This window comes from Mixophyes fleayi, chromosome 4, assembly GCF_038048845.1.
Source record: "Mixophyes fleayi isolate aMixFle1 chromosome 4, aMixFle1.hap1, whole genome shotgun sequence".
NCBI lineage: Eukaryota > Metazoa > Chordata > Amphibia > Anura > Limnodynastidae > Mixophyes > Mixophyes fleayi.
This window is the reverse complement of record NC_134405.1, coordinates 256,313,923-256,335,365: the sequence shown is the minus strand read 5'-3', so window position 1 is coordinate 256,335,365 and position 21,443 is coordinate 256,313,923. Positions and strand designations below refer to the sequence as shown.

At 44.3% G+C, this 21,443-nt stretch overlaps 1 protein-coding gene across 1 annotated transcript in view; it reads right to left on the bottom strand.

The window, feature by feature from the left end:
- Positions 1 to 21,443, bottom strand: part of LARS1 (leucyl-tRNA synthetase 1) — an 88,217-nt gene that overhangs the window by 34,480 nt on the left and 32,294 nt on the right. The window contains exons 13-20 of the mRNA XM_075209675.1: positions 16,101 to 16,154; positions 10,832 to 10,972; positions 10,650 to 10,727; positions 3,140 to 3,225; positions 1,508 to 1,573; positions 1,160 to 1,242; positions 872 to 1,010; positions 531 to 743 (exon numbers count right to left, since the gene is read on the bottom strand). Coding sequence (XP_075065776.1) covers positions 531 to 743; positions 872 to 1,010; positions 1,160 to 1,242; positions 1,508 to 1,573; positions 3,140 to 3,225; positions 10,650 to 10,727; positions 10,832 to 10,972; positions 16,101 to 16,154 — 860 coding nt within the window. The remainder of the gene's footprint in view (positions 1 to 530; positions 744 to 871; positions 1,011 to 1,159; positions 1,243 to 1,507; positions 1,574 to 3,139; positions 3,226 to 10,649; positions 10,728 to 10,831; positions 10,973 to 16,100; positions 16,155 to 21,443) is intronic.

The window sequence follows — 21,443 nt, the reverse complement described above, 5'->3', positions numbered from 1 at the left end:
TTAAAATATTAAGGGATAGCAGTGGTTTTTGACTACCCTGCTTTGAACAAAGGAATAGAAACTTTGTAACCATAAATTTCCATTGAATGCCTTGTTACTGAAGGATCACCTTTGGCTGGGACAAACTGTGCACTATGGAATTGTAGGAGTAACTACAATATGAAGAACATGCAGCTTTAGCACTGCTAATTCACCCAACACTGTATATAGCGTGGTCAGTAAACTTGACAAGTGATTCAGTGCACTGGTTCTCAGACATCTGTATATTAAGAGCAGGCAGTCTAGGATGCTATGATATTTTACCATTTTCAACATAATTTCGCCCATGGATTACTCTTGGAATCGCCCTCAGGCAGTGGCCACCAATATTAATAAGATGAAATGTTCAGACTCTTATGACTGTGGGCGAAACAATCAAATTATCCTAGTGTCAACCAACTCTCTGCCCTACTATAATCATATCTTATTTCTACAACAATTAACTTTTTTCCAGACACATGCTTTAATAAGTTACTGTCCAGCAAACTCACCTATCTTCAGGCCACATAGCCACATGATTGTATAGGTAATAAGACAAGTGATTTGGGACAAGATCTTTTCCAGACACTCTCAGATCTACTGGATACCAAAACTCAAACTCATTCTTTAACTTGACCAGTTTGTCCTTGGGGATTGTGGTTTTAGGCAGTGGAGCACTCTTGAAAAATATGTAATCCCATACCTCCTTGGTCATTTGTTCTGGCCTGAGGATAAAATGGGAAAAGTCAGCAGTAATGTAACTAAATCTTTTAGAAAACATCTAAAAGGGTGAGTCGTCATTGGTTAACCACACCAGGATAAGAGAACGAAAAAGCAACCAAAACTACTTTACCTGATATCTATGGGAGAGTCTGTTTGTCCCCAAAGATCATTTCCTTGCAGTAAATGGCAGACAGTGTAGTAGGCCATGTATATTGTGGAGTCAGAAAGGGACTCAATCAGCCATTGTTCATCCCAAGGTAAACGAGAACCTAAAATAAGAAACAAAAAAACAAACAAACAAGTTTCTACAAGTAGTAAAACACATGACAGTGGCTTTACTAAAACGCATAGATAATATAATGGCTCAAACTAGAAGGATACATTACTAAATACGGATTAAGAAAGGGGTGACAAATACCCAATCCATATGTCCTAGAGCAGGCATGTTCTTTTAGCCACCCCAAGGTTGCTTCGAAGTTTCTCCTGGTCTCTTCACAGAACCTTTAAGAAATGAGAATCCATATTAGTCTTTAAAACCAGTTGCACTTCAAAGAGTACCAGTGGAAAGATTTTAGGATTTGAACCACTATATTTAACCAATTAATGTTGCAGGAACTGGTGACATCACGTCATCAGATACGAGTACCACTTGACACAGTTTCTAGTGAAACGATAGGCTGCATTATCATGAACACTGGTTCAGCCCCCAAAAAATGCATGTTGTGTGGAGACATGTACAGTTTAACCTTATTAAAATGCAGCTTACGTCTCCAGGTTCTTTAAGCATTCTGTAGTTTGCTTCTTCCAGTTCTCTTCACCATAATCCAGGTACCTAAACAAAATATGGAGGAGGGGTTGGTTGAGGGCTTAAGACAGAGGATTGTAAAACAGGAGTCCTTAGTTTAATTACAAATATTGATTTAACAGAACAGCTTTATTTTTGTGTAACTTGTACACCAAAAAGCACAAGAAAAGACCTCTGCAGGATCATGTAGAACTGGCTTAGCAAACTGATAATAACATTGTTAAAGTATAAATAGCCCATATATTTAGTTTATAAGTTTGGATATGTGGGAGAAATATCAGGAATATTTTCATTTGTATAAATAAATTAATTACTGAATATGGTATCGTTTACAACATCATTTAACAGTGGCAATAAATTGCAACAAGAAATACCTATTAATTGAATCTCTTTGTATGCTGCACTCAACTTCTAGGGGTCTCATTTAATAGATTTATGCAAAATTCCTAGCTTTATTCACAATGAAAAAAAATACCCCTTTGAGACATAAAGGCAACAAGAGATGAGGGATTACACTTTTGAATGGAGAATGGGTTTTTATGCATAAAAAAAATAACTAAAACCACTATTTTCACTAAAATCAGGAAGTATTATTACAAATTATATCTTGTCCTCTCGAACATTCATTTCCCCAACTACATCTGATTAATGTTGAAGAAATTGTTGTGGACTTTTCCTAAATTTGTCAATTTTGGAAGGAATTTAAAAAAAAAATAACAAGTGGTAACTACTGACATTTCTTTCTCCCACTCCCGATTCTAGTAATTAATTACTGTAATAAATGTATTTTTGTCATATCTGCAGTGCAGCAACATCTCAGTTAGCTGCTATATGGAAATCTCTTGATCCACTTTCTCTCCCTGCTATTATTAATAGAGTCTGGTATGTATATATGCACCACGTTTCCTAATAATTTCTCTAAAGCTTTTAATAATGTATGGCTTCCTTGGTTAAATATTAACACTACGGGGGGTATTCAATTGACGGCGGGATCGCCGAAAATCCAGCGCTCTAAAGATATTACCGTTAATATGATAATATCTCGCTGGATTTCAGCTCGCAGCTTCAGCAGTATTAACGGTATTTATGCGCAGGACTACCGTATTAACGGTAATATTTTTCGAGCGCGGGATTTTCGGCGATCCCGCCGTCAATTGAATATGCCCCTACAAATGTTAAAAAAAAGTTATGTTAGATATTGCTAAATATGAACAAATTGCTACCACCTCCTTCCCTCCCTTCATTTTTCATTCATGTATAATGTTAATAATTACATTATTTGTTAAATACCTTAATTTATTGTATCCATCCTTTGTTATATACACATAATATTCGTAATTCTAAAATATATCTTAACATAAAAGCTATTCTGCGACTTTTTAATGTCATTTAAAGATGTACAAAAAAAAATAAATTCTAAAATATCGTATCAATATTTTAATAAAAATAGATTTTTTTTTTTAAAATACCCATTTGTTACCATGATGTTCTATGTGCAGTTAGATATTAAAAAACTAAGCTATAATGAAAAGTGTAAAATATAATATAGGAGGATTACAGAATCCCCATAAAAAGATCTTGTCATATACTCACCACTGGTCACACAGGGCTACTACACATTCATCAGCTGAACGGGAAGTAACCTGCTTCTCTGGCTCCATGTAAATCATAGCTTCACCCTGCAAGAGGAGATGGATATATGACTGCATCAAGCCAATGCAATGGAGCATTTATCAGTTGCAAAATAACGAATTCAGAATCTGAGGCTCAAATTATTATTCAATTCATGAAGAAAATAGGATTTTTATATTTACGATAAATCCGTTTCTCTGATTCCATCGTGGGGACACTGCTACCATGGGCAGTGATCTCCCCAGGACCAGGACCTATTTTCCAAGTGCTCCACCCAACTGTTTTTATATGCCACACGGCTCTTGGAATCCGAAGGAGTCCTATTATAAATAGGACAGACCATTGTTTATTCTATTATAATAAGCACTGTATGAGCACTGCGGCCGGCATAATGTATTTGACCACTGACCACCAGTTTGGCCAGTCCAGTCAGGCAGAGGTTCAGCTGCCAGGCATGAATTGTTTTTTTTTTTTTTTTTAAAAAACAATAAAGTGTGTCCAGTGCAGCCAGCAAGTGGGCAATAACCTCCGCAGTCTTTATAAATATTATAAGTGTTGGCAATAACCTCCAACAATTATTCAATATTATTATTGCAAAATATTACACTGCCTCCACCCGGTTGGCAAACTTTTCTGAGGAGAACACTGGTGGGGTTGTATGAGGGAAGCGTGGAGTTGGCACTTAACTAGTTAACTTCTTTAATGCAACATGCTGACAGACCCCTCCCCTCTGCAACCACTTGCAGCTCCGCAGTTTAACTCTAAAGCCACAAGGAAGGGGAATCAACAACCAAAGACCAAAACAGCAGAAGGGAGTCCCCAGATGGAATCAGAGAAACCGATTTATAGTAAGTATAAAAATCCTCTTTTCTCTTTCATCCTATCTGGGAAATACTGCTACCATGGGGACATTTTGAAGCAGCCCCCCTAAGGGAGTGACCTCTCTGACAGCCCAGCAGGTAAAGTGCTTTGGCCAAAACTGGCATCCGTGGAAGCAAAAACATTGAATTGATAAAATTTGGTGAAAGTATGGACCAAGGACCAGGTGGCTGCCCTGCAAAGCTGGTCCGCGAAGGCCTTATTTCGTTCAGACCATGAAGCCCCAACCAAGCGGGTGGAGTGGGCAACAATGAGATCTGGCACAGGTCGTTTGGCACAGATATAAGCCTGCTTTAAGGTAGATGTAAGCCATCTGGCAATTTTCTGTTTTGAAGCCATCCCAGTGAATGGGGATCAAACAAAACAAATAGAGAATCCATGCGCTGGATTTAGGATGTCTGCCGGACATAAATATGGAGAGCCCTGACCACATCCAGGGACTCCGTTGGGTTAGTGGTCCTGAAGATGCTGCCACCTCTTTGAATGCTGGAACCACGATTTCATGATTTATGTGAAATCCCGAAACCACTTTTGGTTGAAAAGAAGGGACAGTAAGAAGTACCGCCCAGACTTCGCAAAAAAGAATATATGGCTCCCGACATGAAAGGGCTCCAAGCTCCAACACTCTGCAAGTCAATGCAATAGCCAGCAAGAATGGCACCTTCTAAGTCAAGAAGCGAAATTCCGGGTTCAAAGGGTGGACCCCAAAGCATAATGAACGCTAAGTTCAGATCCCAAGGTGCAGTGGACGGGACATATGGTGTCTAGACATGCAGGACTTCCTGCATACATGTTCATATGTCTGGCATATCCACCATGCAAAGGTAAAAAAAAACGCAGAAAGGGCAGAGACCAGAACTTTTAGAGAACCCAGATGGAGGCCCGCATCTAGGCCATCTTGGAGATAAGCGAGAAAAGCGGGGAAGGTGAAAGGAAGCCATGTGGCAGGCCCGACGCTCACACTACCTAATGTAGGTGCACCAGATGCGGTGGTAAATGCAAACTGAAACTGGTTTACGAGCCCGCAGCAAAGTGTTCACAACCCTGGAAGAGAACCCTTTAGACCGCCAGAGGCTGCAGTCAATCATACCGTTAAAGCCAACCAAATCAGGTCTTTGTATCAAAAGGGTCCTTAGAGGAGCAGGTCGACTCGAAGGGGCAGACTATATCCCTGGCCAGGCAAGAACAGTATGTCTGCGTACCATTCACTATGCAGCTAAGCGGGAGCCAGCAGTATTACTGGAAGTCCTTCCTATCTGACCAGATGGAAGACATGGGGGAGCAGCAGAAGGGAAGAGGGGTAGCAACCAAAAGTCCTAATGCATGGTAATGACATTGATGGCTACTGCCAGCAGGTCCCTTGCCTGTGACCAGAACCTGGGAACCTGCAGACTGTGCTTCAACACCGTAAGGTCCAGGTCTGGGAGACCCCACCTCAGGACCAGCGATGGAAAGACCTCCAGATGGAGTGACAACTCCCCTGGCATTCCTGCGTCTGCCTCCCAGTTTTGGACACCTGGGATGACCTCTGCCAAAACTAAAGGGACAAATAGCACTGCCAAGGAGCAGAACTGAGCAGCCACCCACATCGCCCTGGAGCTCCTGCCCTGCCTGTTGACATAAGCCACAGCTATGGCACTGTCAGACTAAAGACGGACCAGGCCCCTTGAAGGACCTTCAATTTCAAAATGCTGATCGTAAGGGAGATCTCCTGGTCCAACCAAAGGCCCTGAAAGCAGAGATGAAGGACCACAGCAGACTGACAGGTTGCTCTGGACAATCCACCACTGGAGGGATCACCAGTGCCTCGGGTGATAACTGGATTGGTTGAGAGTCCAAACGCAGCAACGGGAATGGAATCGTCCGTAAGAGAGTATTTCGAAGGTGGACACCATTTTCTCTAAGAGCCGCATGCAAAAAGAGTATGGATAGTCTTCCGCTGGCCAGAACTCATGCTGGAAAGTATACTTTCTGTACTTTGGTGTCCATGATGAGCCCCAAGAAAACCATCCTCTGGAGGGGAACTGAGATTTCTGCAGATTTATAATCCAGCCAAGAAGTTCCAGTATCCTGATGTAAGAGGCCAGGTGCTGACATAGTAGCTGATCTGATGTGGCTTTGATGAGAAGGTCGTCCAGGTAGGGCACTATTCTCCCACCCATTGAATGAAGACAGCCATTATTTTTGTAAACATCCTTGGCTCCCTAAAGAGGGGAAAGGGGAGCACCCGAATTGATAGTGGGAAGGTATTACCGTAAATCGGAGAAGGGGCTGTTGCCCCTAGCATATGGGGGACATGAAGGTAGGTGTCTCAAATATCTATAGAAGCTAGGAATTCTTCTGTCTCTAACCCATTAACAACCGATCTGAGAAATTCCATGCGCACCTCACTATATGCAGTTATACACTGACCTATACGCTTTAAACACCATTAAAATGCAGTTAAAAATCAGATGCACTCACCTTACAGGTACAGGGATTTACATCTAGCAAGGGTTGGCTTGTAAGCCACACCTAAATGTGCCTTTATAGGCTTGATAGACAGCTGCTATGATAATAAGGCAATATTTTGAAACAAAACCATAGAAAAATAATAAGCCCGCGCTCTGTATCTCCCATATTATATATGGTACCAGCTGTGTGGCAATAAGCCTGTGTTCAGTATATCCCATATTATATATGGTACAAGCTGCGTGGCAATATAAATGCCCATATATGTGTAGAAAGCAAAAAAAGTCAGTTGTCAGCCCTTATCTTTAACAGTGCATATCTGTGTGCATCTTTTTTTTCCGTCTGGTTCTGTTGCAAAATACTGCCTTATTGTCATAGCAATACAATATGGGATATATCGAGCATAAGCTTATTGCCACACAGCTGGTACCATATATAATATGGGATATATCAAGCGCAGGCTTATTTTTTCTCTGATTTTGTTTCAAAATCTTGCATTTAGGGCAGAATATACAGGTATTCAGACACCTCCTTTCGGTGCAGGGCAAGGGGAAGCAGATCTCAGAGTCCTGTAATCAATCTACCAGCTGGTCAGCCCATGTTTCCATGGCTCTAGCAGCCCATGCAGATGACAGCATGACTAAGCAAGTTGCCCGTCCTTATGTAGATGGTTTTCAAAAATCCCTCTACTTTGTGGTCGTTACCATCCTCAAGGGTGGCTGATCCTGGCACTGGGAGTGCAGTGTGGCAAGCCAGGCGTGCCACAGATGTATCAACTTTTGGTTCCTGTTCCCAACAAGCCAGGTCCTCCACCTCCGTGGAATAACGAACTTGCATCCCAGCTGTTTCCAGGCCAGTTTCGCAATTTCCTTTAGGTCTCTAAGTTTAAAAGGTCCAGGGCATGATGCACTGCCAGTATCAATTCCTCAATACTTTGATGTCCGTTTGTTTTGTCCAGGTCAGTTACCTGCGGGGAATCTGAATCATCAATAAAGTTCACCTTCCTCTTCCGACAAACCCTCAGCATCAGAGAGCGAAAGGAGAGGGTTAGAGTGCACCTTTGATGTTTATTCTTCTACAGTGGAAGATTTGGCAGGTCAAATAGCCGGTTTAACCAGCCTAGGCCTCTGACTAAGGATGTGGACCAAGCAGGTTCCCCTAATGGAGGACCTGGGAGAGCAAGGGAGGATGTTAGACCAGCCTGTCCAAAATCTGCAACATCAGCAGTCACCGGTAACCAGACTGCTGTGGAAGGGTCGACTGCTACTGGGGTGGAGGGGAGAACCGCAGGAACAGTTGGTATCTCCACCAGGCTAGCAACTGGACTAGTGTCGCAACCGACTGTGCTAGCAAAGCTAGCCCCACCGATTCCTCCACTAGTGGTGGTGCGCTTGTTTTGGGCCTGCACTGCCCACGTCGCAGAGTATATAAAGCACCCCCAGATCCTGTTGTGCACTAGGGAACTCAATTGTACACTTTGATAAGGGAAAGATACCCAGAGCAAAATTCTTCACTTGTTCAGACATTTTCTGAATGGGAATCGTGCCATCGAACAGAAACTGCAGGTGCACAAAGTCACACAAGATACCAACTAATCTATGACTGGTAGTCAAAAGTAGTATCTCGCAATAACCCTTATGTGTGATATTTATATAATGCAATTTTTTGATATCCCAACAAGTTATTTCTCTGTGAGTAGAATTCTATATAATATGCTACTAGCACAAAAAAACACTAAATAATATACGTCTGTCAGTTATAATAATCAGTATACAACAATGAAATAGGAATATGAATTAATAAATCTGGTACCTAGCCTTCCACAAGACTAGTACAGCTTGGCAGGAGAGGAGCCAGTCAGAAGTTGAGCTCCAGTGTTCTCTGGGGAGTGACAGCAGTTTTTTCCCGGGCAGTCTTTGTGCCCGAGGAAGGTGCCATGTTGCTGTCTGAGGTGGGGGGGGGGGGGAGGGGCGGGCTCTTATTCTATAGCTCAGCACCCCCCCCTCCAACTGACAAGTATATGAGGCCCCTGTCTACTGTTACAAATATAGCAGTACCGCAAACAATAATAAGTCCGCAAACAATGTGATCCACTTTCAGAAACTGATAACACTGCGTCCTGCAGCTTAATTTTTTTATGTACCTTGATACCCTTCTCCTTTGCTGCAGAGGGTATTTGGTACATTGCATTAAAGATGGCGGCCATAGCTCCGAATACCAGTGCTCTCTGCTGGAGGACATCTTGGAAATAAAGACTGCCTACGTCCTAACCCTAAAGATGGAGACTCTGCAGGAGGTTAAGTGCTAGTTAACGGGACTTTTATTATTGCATTAAATCCTTTTGTCTGAATCCACGTGGTACATTGGACCATGCGGCATAGAGCCTGCTTTAGGACATCTGCACTTTAACAATTAAATGCTCCTCAATCGTATACCTTTCCACCCTGCAGGGAACTCCGTTATTCTTCTACCCAAGCCATGTAGGACAGACCCAGAAATGAATGAAAACAAACAGAGAAACAAATCATGTACAGACTCCATTTGCTACTACTAATCATGCCTAGTCTAGTTGCACAATCTATGTGACATGTATATATATACTGTAAAATTTTACACGTTACTCCGTTTTATTGTAAGCGTTTTCTCTTCTTGATAGTCAGAGAACAAGCTGCCCACAAGTTCCTTTGCAGAGGCTATCCCATACCTGACCTGGCTTCTCAAGCTGAGCCCCAGGATCTCCCGCAGCTCCCTTGCCTAGCAGGCCCCAGTGGAAACCGAATGTTTCTTTAAACAACCCCAGTGCCAGGACTTATATTGTCATGACGCACCATCTGCGCAGGGCATCTGATCATTACCTACTTCGGCAGTGAAGGTGGTGCCCCAGGAGACATTTCACGTAGAGTGTTGGTTGCGGCAGGTAGTACTATTCATGTCACTTCCTCAGCCGCTCTGGTTTGCAGAGTGTCCAGCGAGACTGTCTGCTCTATGTGACCCCCACAGTGGTAAACTCAAATACGAACTAAAAGAAACAGGCTGCTGAAGCAACCCAGCACAGGCACCCTGTCCTGAGGGCATTCTAAAGAAAACTGAGTTACCTGTAGGATGGGGGAGGTATAAGAGGGCTATATCTCCCCATCCTGCATAATTGTTAGAATGAACATTTATAATTGTTAACTTATTTAAAAATTTCATGTCTGAATGGAGGCTCTATGCCCAATGGTCCACTATACCCTAGTGGATGACAGAGAAACACTATCAGCAAAATGATTAGTATAAAAAAAAGGGTTCTTTTTTGTAAAATACACCCTGTGTGTATTTTATAACTGTAACCCTTCAAAAATAAAAAAGTGAACTTAAATCTAGTTAGAAGAAACTTGTTTTTAGTATATTTGCTTGCTAGGATACTGCCCCTATGCTAATGCAGTCTTCTACAGAAAGTTATATACAAATATAAAATTCATACAATCACCCTGCAGCTGGGTTCATTTTATCTTCTATAAATATATAATATCCATTTATATAACCCCATTTCTCTTCATATAATTGTATTTAATGATTCCAATGTGTATCAACTTAAATACTCAAAATTTGAACACTGACTTTAACAAGATTTCTAAAAAAAATATACATAGTTGTTAAAATATATTTATCGGCCAGTAATCGGAACGGAGTTTACACCCATTTGAGCATTATCCTCGCTCATACCACAGTAACAACTTTTACACTGATATGGCACCAAGCTGAGTTATCCTGGAGTGGTTTCCTATTGCAAACTGTGGTTTTTGTTTTTTGGCACCTTAATTTGCACCTAATTTGCACCCTCCCTCTTTCTCTCACTCACACCTGTCCCTTGTCTGTCTGCCCCCCCACATACATTACGGTGAATGCATCTATTTTTGCAAATAAAACTTTTTATATATCCTTCATTTTCTTGGTTCTGTTGGTATGAACATTGAATTATTGCTTTAATATGACAGTTCTTTAATACATGAAAAGTGCAGGTGTGAATGAGTCCTGAATGAAGCAAACACATCCTCATGAAGTGTCTCACTGCAGTCTTGGATGGCATTTTAAAGAACAAAATGTACAACTCACAGCAACCTGGGAAGAAAACAAGATGATCTTTCAAAAATAAACTTACATTATCAACCATCATCTTCTGGATAGGTTTTTTGACATCTTGCACCTTCTGGCCTTCATATCCTGGAACTAACATAACCTGGAAAAAAACAAAATGAAACCAAATACCATATAGTCATTCAAGCCTGGTGACTGAGGTACCCCTATGTAGAGGGATAAAAATATAAATTAAAGTATACATACTCCCTCATAAAATCCTTTCAGGTAAACTTTTTCCTTCGCTTCTATCAGCTTTTCTTTGTCATTCTGACTTTGTATTTTCAGTTCATCACAGACCAAGGGAGCAGAGAGGTTTCCATAGCCAGGGATTTCAATGATGGGTATCTGGAGAGAGGAACAAGAGAGGGGTATAAAAAACCCAAGTATATTCTACAAACAGATATCAGAAAAAGCAGAACAGCAATTAATTTACAGTTTACGGTCAGAAATGAAAGACCGAGTTACATTTAGCTGGGGACCTTATAACAATTACATTTGAAGGAAGCGTCTGGTTACCTTTATGGACCTGCTCAAAATGCTGCATCCATGTCATCCTCTCTGTCCACAGCTGTGATTGGAACTTGGGAGGACCATCTGGATTTGTTCCTGGAATGCGGATGTGGTATCTAAGAAGTCCCTAGAGGCGCTTCCCCACTCTAGATTGCTTCTTTTCGGTCCAGATCTGGATAACATGATAAGCCAGGCAAAGGGAGGCAAGAGCACCTTTCTTCTGGTCAAAGACCACGAACACCAAGGTTAAATCCTTTCGCCAGCCCTTTCGGGTGAATTTGGCAGCCAAATGCCAGTCTGCTACCAAAAGCCAGATCCCTTACTACACAGAGTCACACCATAAAAGGGCAGAGGTTCATTCCATGAGATGTTCGGCAACCAAACCACCAGAAAAACCGACAGCATGACGGGAACCCCCTTTCCTCGTGGCTGCACTGGTAGGGGTCACCTACAGTTGTTCAAAGAGCAGCAGGCAGCGTCCTCAAGAGTCAGCTGTGTCTTGGGGATTAGGTCGAGGCTACATCATAGATCTGATAGGACCTGCTCCTCATCAGTTCTTGGTCACTTCTCCTCTTTCTGCAGGAGCTACCTACAAAGTCCCTGTGACACAGAAAGCCTGGGGGTTCTACTCAAATATTTTCTTAGTTCCCAAAACAGACGGTTCCTTTTGGCCAATCGTGAATCAATCCCTATCTTTGGGTGGATAAATTCCTTATGGAATTGGTCCGCTCAGTGATCAACGTGTTGGAACCTCTAAAGTTTCTGGCATCCATAAATATCCAGGACACATATCTCCATATCCCCATTTGGGAGGGGCACCAGTCTCTCCTTTGTTTTATGGTGGGAAGCTCCCAATACTAATTCAGGGCGTTTACTTTCGGTCTTTCCACCACTGCAAGAGTATTCACAAAGATAGCGGCAGTAATCACCACACACTGCGAGGTCTGGGAGTGAACATTGTCCCTTACTCAGACGATCTGCTTATCAAGGCGTCGCCGAGTCAACTTCAGGGTCGACACCTGACCCTCACAATCCAGATTTTGGAGCAACATGGGTGGATAAGAAATCAAAAGTCCCAATTGATTCCCTGCCAAAGACACCAGACTTCAGAAGGTTTTCCTTCCGGAGCTAATGGCTTGCTCTCTGCAGACTTCGGTAAGAAGAATTCTCACTCTTTCCCGGCCTTCTATGCTCTTAGGCATGAAGCGCCTGGAGCTCATGGTATCGATCTTTGAAACACTCCCTTACAGACTGTTTCATTTTGCACCTTCCAGTGGGACCTTTTAAAGGCAATAGTCGGGTTCTCAGGTCAATCTCAACACCCAATGAATCAATCTATCCACAGATAATCTTACTTCCCGTCATTGGTGGCTGATTCAGAGCCATTTAACGATGGTTCAGGCCCTTAGTTCCGTGGTCATATAACCTGGTAACAACGGATGCCAGTCTACACGGCTGGGAGGCGATGGTGTTAAATCTTCGCCTGCAAGGACTTTGATAGGAAGTGATGCCTCCCTGCTAGACCAATGTCCTAGAACCGAAGGCCTTGTATCTAGCTCTTCAGGGGGCTCATGGTCCGTTTACAATCGAACAATGCCACGGCCATGGCATACATCGAGGAACAGAAAGCGTAGGCCCATGCTAGTGGCGACTTAGATCTTGTCCAGGGTAAAGGCCTTCATCCCAGTGATCTCGGCAGTATTCATTCCCGGAATGCATAACTGGGAGGCAGATTATCTCAGCAGGCATGCAATTCTCCCAGAATAATGGTCCCTATATCCTCAGGTCTTTCAGGAGCTGGTCCAGAGATGGGGCCTTCCGGATCTAATGGCATCTCGGCACAATAGCCAGGTATCCAGGTTTTGCGCAAGAACCAGGGATCCATTGGCAGTTGCAATAGACGTCATGACCATGAGATGGGAGTTTCGCTTGGGGTTCCTCTTCCCACTGATTCAGATGATTCATTGCCTGCTCAGATGCGTAAAGATGGGAGGTCTTCTCATGATCCTCGTGGCACCAAACTGGCCCAGACGGGTTTGGTTCGCCAACATTCTGCAAATGGCGGAGGGACCAGGGTGGGCCTTCCCACTCAGGGCAGACCTTCTCAGACATGGGTCATTTTATCATCATGAACTACCTTGGCTGGCTTTAACGGCATGGGTGTTGAAGAGAGTCACCACAGACACTATGGTTCAGAGCAGTTTCGTGCACATGAGAAAGGAGACTTTCTTTTTGTCCAGAAGGGACCTGGTCTTGTATTGAAGCGAAAGAACCTTTTGTCCTCCGTGTGGAAGGCCTTCTGGACACACCGTGTCGTAGTCTAGGCCCAGGAACCGCATCCATTGAGCAGGAATCAAGTACGACTTGGATAGATTCAGAATCAAACCATGAGATTCCAGAAGCTGACTAGTCAGTTGAATGTGCTAGACGAGGACACATTCAGAAGGCAATTCTAACGGATCATCCAAATAAGGCACAAAAGTGATGCCCTGAGTTCACAGAATACCAGCCATGACAGCCATAATTTTGGTGAAGTCTCTCGGGTGGAGGCAAGACCAAAAGCTAAATCCTAGAACTACCGGACTGCACAGCAAATGAGACACAGATGACCTTCCCATATGGAGATGCACATCCTTAGGCCCAAAATTTCTTCAGGCCTAAAAATGCCAGCAACACCCACTGCTCCATGCTCACTTTCACGAATCACAATGACATCCCAAACCCCAGAACTCGAACCTGCTAGTTGAGAGTTTTGAGATTTCAGATTGGGTGAAAATGAGCTGACTGGAAAGGTTTGGTGGTTTTACAACAAGCTCTATCTGGTCCAAACGCCAAAGACGGGTCCTGAGAATTAGATATTACACCTGAGATAAGAAACTTCCAGAAAGCCCCCTGGACAACCAGCCTCTTCAGTATACATGAGAGCAGAACTGTGGTGAAGCATCTGCTTACGAGGTCTATAACATAGCCCAGAGTCACAATCCCTTGAACACAGGTATCTGAAGTCAAAGCGCTCTACTGATCCTGGAATCACAACAGTCATCATGTGAAAGGCTTGTTTGAGGACTTGGAAGCCCCGCATCTGCCAGAGACCCAGCATCTATGGGAACTGCTTCTGGAGGAAGTCGACTTTCCACTGGAGGGTGAAGCCCCACTAGTGATTGTGGAGAAGTCTGAAGGCACAATGTGTGGTGCGGGTAAAGTAAGAAGGGTCACCTAAGCTCCGAGACATTACCTGAGCAAAGTTAGTCTATGGATGACGTTAATGACTTTGCTCAATGTGGTTGCTCCATGGCCGCCGATGCAGGTGCAAGCAACATCTTATCATGGAATTCCGCCTCACATCTTGCACACAAAGCAACCGGATTACATTTGGCACAAGTATAGTGTTGCACAGTCTTTCCAAGCCTTTGGTTTTCGAAAGCGCTTTTTCAGAAATTGTGAGGTATAATACATTATATCCTGGTGTGTATTTGTGTAAGAAAATAAGACCTCACCTATTATAAATCTATAAAAAAAGTATAATAAGGTATTAATTAAACACTATACAAAAGTCTGTTAACCCAGATATTGGTGAAAAAGACAGGGTACAGAGCACATAAAATACACTAAAGCTAAAGAGCACAGCAAGAAGGACTACATGAATAATATATATTAAGTAGCCAACTAGGTACAGTCTAAAACAATGACACCAGATGAGGAGTACCCAGAGCAGGGAACTACTGCAGCGATGCTGCGGCTGAAAATGGCTGTCCCCACTGAAGAGAATCACCAAACTGAGAAGGACAATGCCCTTGCAAGAATTCTGTTGCCTGGTCTGGCTAAATGCCAGGAAATGTCCCCCTCCCCAAGTTTTAGAAGACCCATTGTTAACTTGTCCCCGCCGACATCAGACTCTCCCTCATGGAAATCTGTGTAGACTCATTGCTTCCCCCTGCACACTCCATTGGAAGACGGGTCTGTGGAGTACTGCAGCACCTGCATGGCTGCCGGAGTGGTACTCTCCATGGAGGAGTTCCGCAGGCATCCTCTAGCAACGAGTGTGACTCATGAAGGAATTCTCCGAAGGGCATCCACTCGTTGCTAGGGGATGCCCGACAGCCACTGGAGCTCTGTGGGATAGGCGTGGCGGCTGCAAATAACATACACTGCTCCTTAGCTATCACCGAGACAGTGAAAGGAGCTCGCAGGCTGCAGAGAGAGAGAGTAGCCGTTAAGCTTAGCTCTCTATCTGGGACCCAAGAAGAAAGCGTCTGACAGGCATTTGACCCCTGAGGAGGCGTCCCTACTCAGTGATAAAAGTAAAAAAACTAAAGTAACAACAAAAAAATAGCAAAAAAATAAAACAAAAAAGGTTAGAGACAAAAAAACAAAAAACACCCTGCTCCAGAAGGCACTTTACAAAGTCTGCCGAGTCCGATTATGGCTCCAGATGGGAGGAGCATAGTAGGGAAAGGAGATAGCCACTCAAAATGTTTGAGTGTTAAATCGCCTTTACTTCAGATCCATCTACTATACCCTAAATTGCAGCAGTGTCCCCGAAAGACAGGAAAGACAAATGCGCTTACTTCCTACACAATGATATTAATGGCATGCCTTTTTATATTAATTTTTTTACTATTATTATTATTATTACTACAGAAACTCAAAAACAAAATTTTAAAAAGTATTAGAAAGAGGTCCACCTTGCCCAGGTCCTAACTTCACATTAACTGCGATAATGACCAACAAACTTTATAAAGCTCTACACTCTTTAATTACTGACATCTCAGTGACATGCCATTATCTTAAACGTTTATGTGGCCATTTCAATACACTCCTATAATAAAGAAAAGGTGTGGGAAAAAAGGTCAAACCATATCTTGTCAAACTCATAATATGAATATCATGTTTGTGTACATATATTATACAGAAGTGAATATAATTTATAAACAATTCAATATATATAAATATATATACTCACAGGCTCAAAAGGCAAAACCATTTCATCTTTTATCCCATATTTGGCTCTAAGTGCCTGCAGAGGGAAAAAAAAAATAGTATTGAACATATGGTACTACTGCTTACATTTCTCCTAAAAACAAAACAAAAATGTATTGAGTAAAGAAAAAAACCTTCAAATTATTTTTGCGTTTGTGAAATGAACAAATTAATTAGATGATTAGTACATTTTTCACATGGAGTACACCAATCGGCATAATGCCACATAAGTATTGTCATGTACAACTCTGACCTAAGGTAATAATGAGAAGCACAAAGCATAGTGTGATCTGTAGCCACTCAAACGTTGTTGTAAGCAAAGAAACAATATGCATTATGGGAAATAATTAGAATACTACAAACCATATGTTCAAAAGTTACACAAAAACTATAATTGTCGGTATATTCTTTCCTCTCCTCCCTCCACTTGTCCTCTTGATCCCATCCCCTCTAACCTCCTTCGCGCTCTCTCTCCCACTGCCTGCTCCTACCTGGCACACCTCTTTAACCTATCACTCTCCTCTAGCGTAGTACCCTCCTCATTCAAACACGCTCTTATCTCTCCTATTCTAAAAAAACCTAACCTCGACCCCACCTCCGTCGCCAATTATCGCCCCATCTCTCTTCTCCCCTACGCCTCCAAACTACTAGAGCGGTTAGTCTGCTGTCGTCTTACCAGATACCTCTCGGACAATTCCCTCCTTGACCCTCTCCAATCTGGTTACCGCCCCCTCCACTCCACTGAAACTGCCCTGGCCAAAGTCACCAATGACCTCCTATCAGCCAAATCCAGGTGTCACTTCTCTTTACTTATCCTCCTTGACCCCTCTGCGGCCTTTGACACCGTGGACCACCCCCCTCCTTCTGCAAACTCTTCTCTCTCTCGGCCTCTCTGGTTCCGTCCACGCCTGGTTCTGCTCTTACCTCGCCAATCGCACCTTCTCTGTCTCCACATCCGGCTCTTCCTCTGCACCCTCCCCCCTTCAAGTAGGTGTCCCCCAGGGCTCCGTCCTCGGCCCCCTTCTCTTTTCGCTCTACACTTCCTCCCTTGGTGCACTCATCTCCTCCTTTGGTCTTCAGTATTACCTTTATGCTGACGACATTCAACTCTACATCTCCTCTCCAGATCTCTCTTCCTCCCTCCTGTCTCGTGTATCTGACTGTCTCTCTGCCATCTCCTCCTGGATGTCCTCACGCTTTCTCAAAATTAACATCTCTAAGACTGAACTCATTGTCTTTCCTCCCTCCAGACTCCCCTCCCACCACAACCTCTCTATCGTTAACAACACAACCATCTCCTCTGTCACCCAACTCCGTTGCCTGGGTGTCATCCTTGACTCCTCTCTCTCTTTTGCCCCCCACGTCCAATCCCTTGCACAAGCCTGTCGCTTCCAACTGCGTAACATCGCCAGCATCCGACCCTTCCTCTCACAAGACGCCACCAAAACCATCATCCATACACTTAGCTCCCGCCTTGACTACTGCAACCTTCTCCTCTCTGGCCTCCCCCTCTCTCATCTCGCCCCCCTCCGATCTGTGCTTAATGCGGCTGCTAGACTCATCTTTCTCTCACGCCGCTCCTCCTCTGCCTCCCCTCTCTACCAGGCCTTACACTGGCTCCCTATCCCCTACAGAATACTCTTTAAACTTCTCACTACCACTTACAAAGCTCTCTCCCAGTCTACTGCCCCCTACATCTCTAACCTCCTTACCATTCATACTCCTGCCCGCTCCCTGCGCTTGGCTAATGACCGTCGCCTCTCCTCCACTCTAATTACCTCTTCTCACTCGAGAGTCAAAGACTTCTCCCGAGCTGCCCCCCTGCACTGGAATGACCTCCCTCGCTCCATCCGTCTCGCTCCCAATCTGTGCTCCTTCCAACTCAAAACTCACCCGTTCCTGAAAGCCTACCAACCATCCACCTAACCCCTCATCCACTCTGCTTGTTCTCCCCCCTCTCCCCTGGTCTCTTCTTCTCCCTTGCATCACTGCCTCCCTCCGTGCCTGTTTTGTCCACCCTCCCTTAGGATGTAAGCTCGCATGAGCAGGGCCCCTCTCCCCTCCTGTCTCCATACCTACTCTTCTGCTCCGCCCTCACTCCATATGTCTGCCCGGAGTTTCTGAAGTATTGGTACCTCTTGTTTATTGTTCTGTAATGTTTTACCCTGTATGGTCTACTTTTTGTACTATGTAAGGCGCTGCAGAAACCTTGTGGCGCCTAACAAATAAATGATAATAATAAGAGGATTTATGTACTTACGTTAAATCCGTTTCTCTGATTCCGTCTGGGGGACACTGCTTACCATGGGTTGTGGAAGGGAGCTTGGGAGTTGGCACCTAACTAGTTAAACTTTAGTACTGCTGACAGACCCCTCCCCTCTACAATCCCCCTGCCTCTTCCTGTTCAATCCAGTTAGTTTTAAAAAGCCCAAGGATAAAAAGGGCAGTCAAACAAGAGCACACAGAAGAGAAACAGAAGGGAGGGATCGCAGTGTCTCCCAGACGGAATCAGAGAAACGGATTTAACGTAAGTACATAAATCCTCTTCTCTCTTTTATCCGGTCTGGGGGACACTGCTTACCATGGGGACGTTCTAAAGCAGCCCCCTAAGGGTGGGACTACTCTGAAAATCCCTCTCGTAAAGCATTACGAGCGAAATCTGCATCAGCTGATGCAAAAACATTAAACTGATAAAATTTTGTAAAGGTGTGGACAGAGGACCAGGTGGCTGCCCTGCAAAGCTGGTCTGCAGAAACTCCATTCCTTGCTGCCCTACCGATCTGGTGGAATGGGCTGTAAGTCTCTCCGGCACAGGACGGCTAGCCTTTATATATGCTTGTCTGATGGTAGACGTAATCCATCTTGCGATGGATTGTTTTGAGGCTGGCCAGCCTCTCTTATTAGCGTTATAAAGGACAAACAGAGAGTCAGTGCGTCTAATCTGGGAAGTTCATTAGACATAAATGCGGAGAGCCCTAACAACATCTAACTTATCCATAGATTGTTTATCTGAATGAGAAGAAGATGAAAAAAAACGGAACTACAATTTCCTGGTTAAGATGGAAAGCCGACACTACTTTTAGGGACAAAAGAAGGAAGGGTCCTTAACACCGCTCTGTCCTCGTGAAAAACCAAATAAGGTTCTCGACAGGACAAGGCTCCTAATTCAGAAACCCTACGAGCTGATGCGATAGCCAAAAGAAAGAGGACCTTCCAGGTCAACCACTTAAAATCTGTCTCGCTCAAAGGCTCAAATGGAGGCCCCTTGAGCATATCCAGTACCATGTTGAGATCCCATGGAGCTGTAGGAGGTACATAAGGAGGCTGTATGTGCAAGACTCCCTGAAGAAAAGTTCTAATATCTGGCAAAACAGCTAATTTCATATGAAAAAATACTGAAAGTGCCGATACCTGTACCCTTAGGGAACCTAATCTGAGACCTGCTTCCAGGCCCTCCTGAAGAAAGGTTAACAAGTGAGGAATACGAAAAGCGGACGAATTACATGTCCTGTTTTCGCACCACCTAATGTAGGCCTTCCAAATCCTGTGATAGATGCGAGATGAAACAGGTTTCCTAGTTAACATCATAGTGTTAACTACACTGGAAGAAAAACCTCTAGACCTCCAGAGGCTGGCTTCAACAGCCATGCCGTTAAACTGAGCTGAGGTAAATTCTGGTGCTGGAATGGACTCTGCAGAAGAAGGTCTCGATACGGAAGGTGGACCCCTGGTCCTTTCGCCATAGACAATATGTCTGTGTACCACACTCGGCGCGGCCAAGAGGGAGCTACTAGTATTACTGGCAGACCGCCCTGCCTTACTCGTTTGAGGACGCGAGGAAGCATGGGAATTGGAGGAAACAGGTATCCCATCCTGAACTCCCATGACATAGTCATGACATCTACTGCCAGCGCTAGGGGATCTCTTGCCCTAGCGCAAAACCTTGGAACTTTCCTGTTGTGCCTGGAGGCAGTGAGATCTATGTCCAGAAGACCCCACTTCTGAACCAGGGACTGAAAGACCTCCGGGTGGAGTGACCACTCCCCCGGCGTCACCTGGATTCGACTTAGATAGTCCGCCTCCCAGGTTTATATTCCTGGAATGAAGACTGCTGATATTGCCGGAACATATTGCTCTGCCCAAACAAATATCTGAGCTGCAATATACATGGCAGCTGCACTCCTGGTTCCTGCTTGCCTGTTGACATATGCAACGGCCTTGGCATTGTCGGACTGAATTCTGACCGGGTGGCCCAGAAGAAGGGACTGAGCTCCCCTGAGGGCCAAGAGAATGGCCTTCAATTCAAATAGATTTATTGATAGGGCTGATTCCTGAACCGACCAACGTCCTTGGAGTCGGAGGTGCAGGATTACCGCCCCCCAACCTTTCAGGCTGGCGTCCGTCATGGCTATGATCCACGACCATGGAGCGAAGGATCTCCCCACTTTTAGGTGTTCCTCAAAACAGCCACCACTGAAGAGATTCTCTCGCCCTCGGAGATAGGGAGATCTTCTGAAGTTCCAGGTGTAGGTGTGATCCTGACCACTTTGACAATAGATCCCACTGGAAACATCGAGAATGGGCTCGACCGAAGGGGATGGTCTCGAAGGAGGCCACCATCTTTCCCAGAAGCCTCATGCATAAATGCATTGAGGGGCTTGGGGAAGACAAAACCTGAGTAGTTACAGTCTGAATAGAGCTGATCTTCTCTACTGGGAGAAACACTCTCTGTTTGCTGGTGTCCATGATGAGTCCCAGGAAAACCATGCGCTGACACGGAACCATCTGGGATTTCTTTGAATTTATCAGCAAACCGTGGCCCTCGAGAACCACCCGGGTGAGGGATAAGTGATGACGTAGGCAATTCTCTGATGAAGCCTTGATGAGTATGTCGTCCAAATAAGGAACGACCTGAACTCCCTGCAGGTGAAGACATGCTGCCATTATTGACATAATCTTCGTGAAGACCCTTGGCGCTGTTGAGAGGCCGAAGGGGAGGGCCCGAAACTGGTAGTGGAATGGTCCCACCGAGAATCTGAGAAGGGACTGATGGTGGATCCAAATGGGAACGTGGAGGTATGCGTCCTTTATATCTATAGACGCCATATACTGATCCTTCTCTAGGCCGTTTATTACTGACCTTAGAGATTCCATCCGAAATCTGTTGACCCTTAAGTGAACATTGAGGCCCTTTAAGTTTAGGATGGGACGAAAGGAGCCGTCCGGCTTCCTGACTAGGAACAGGTTGGAATAGAAACCCCGACCTTTCTGGCAATCTGGAACTCTGTAGATAACCTTCTGAAGAAGAAGAGAGGCGACACAATCC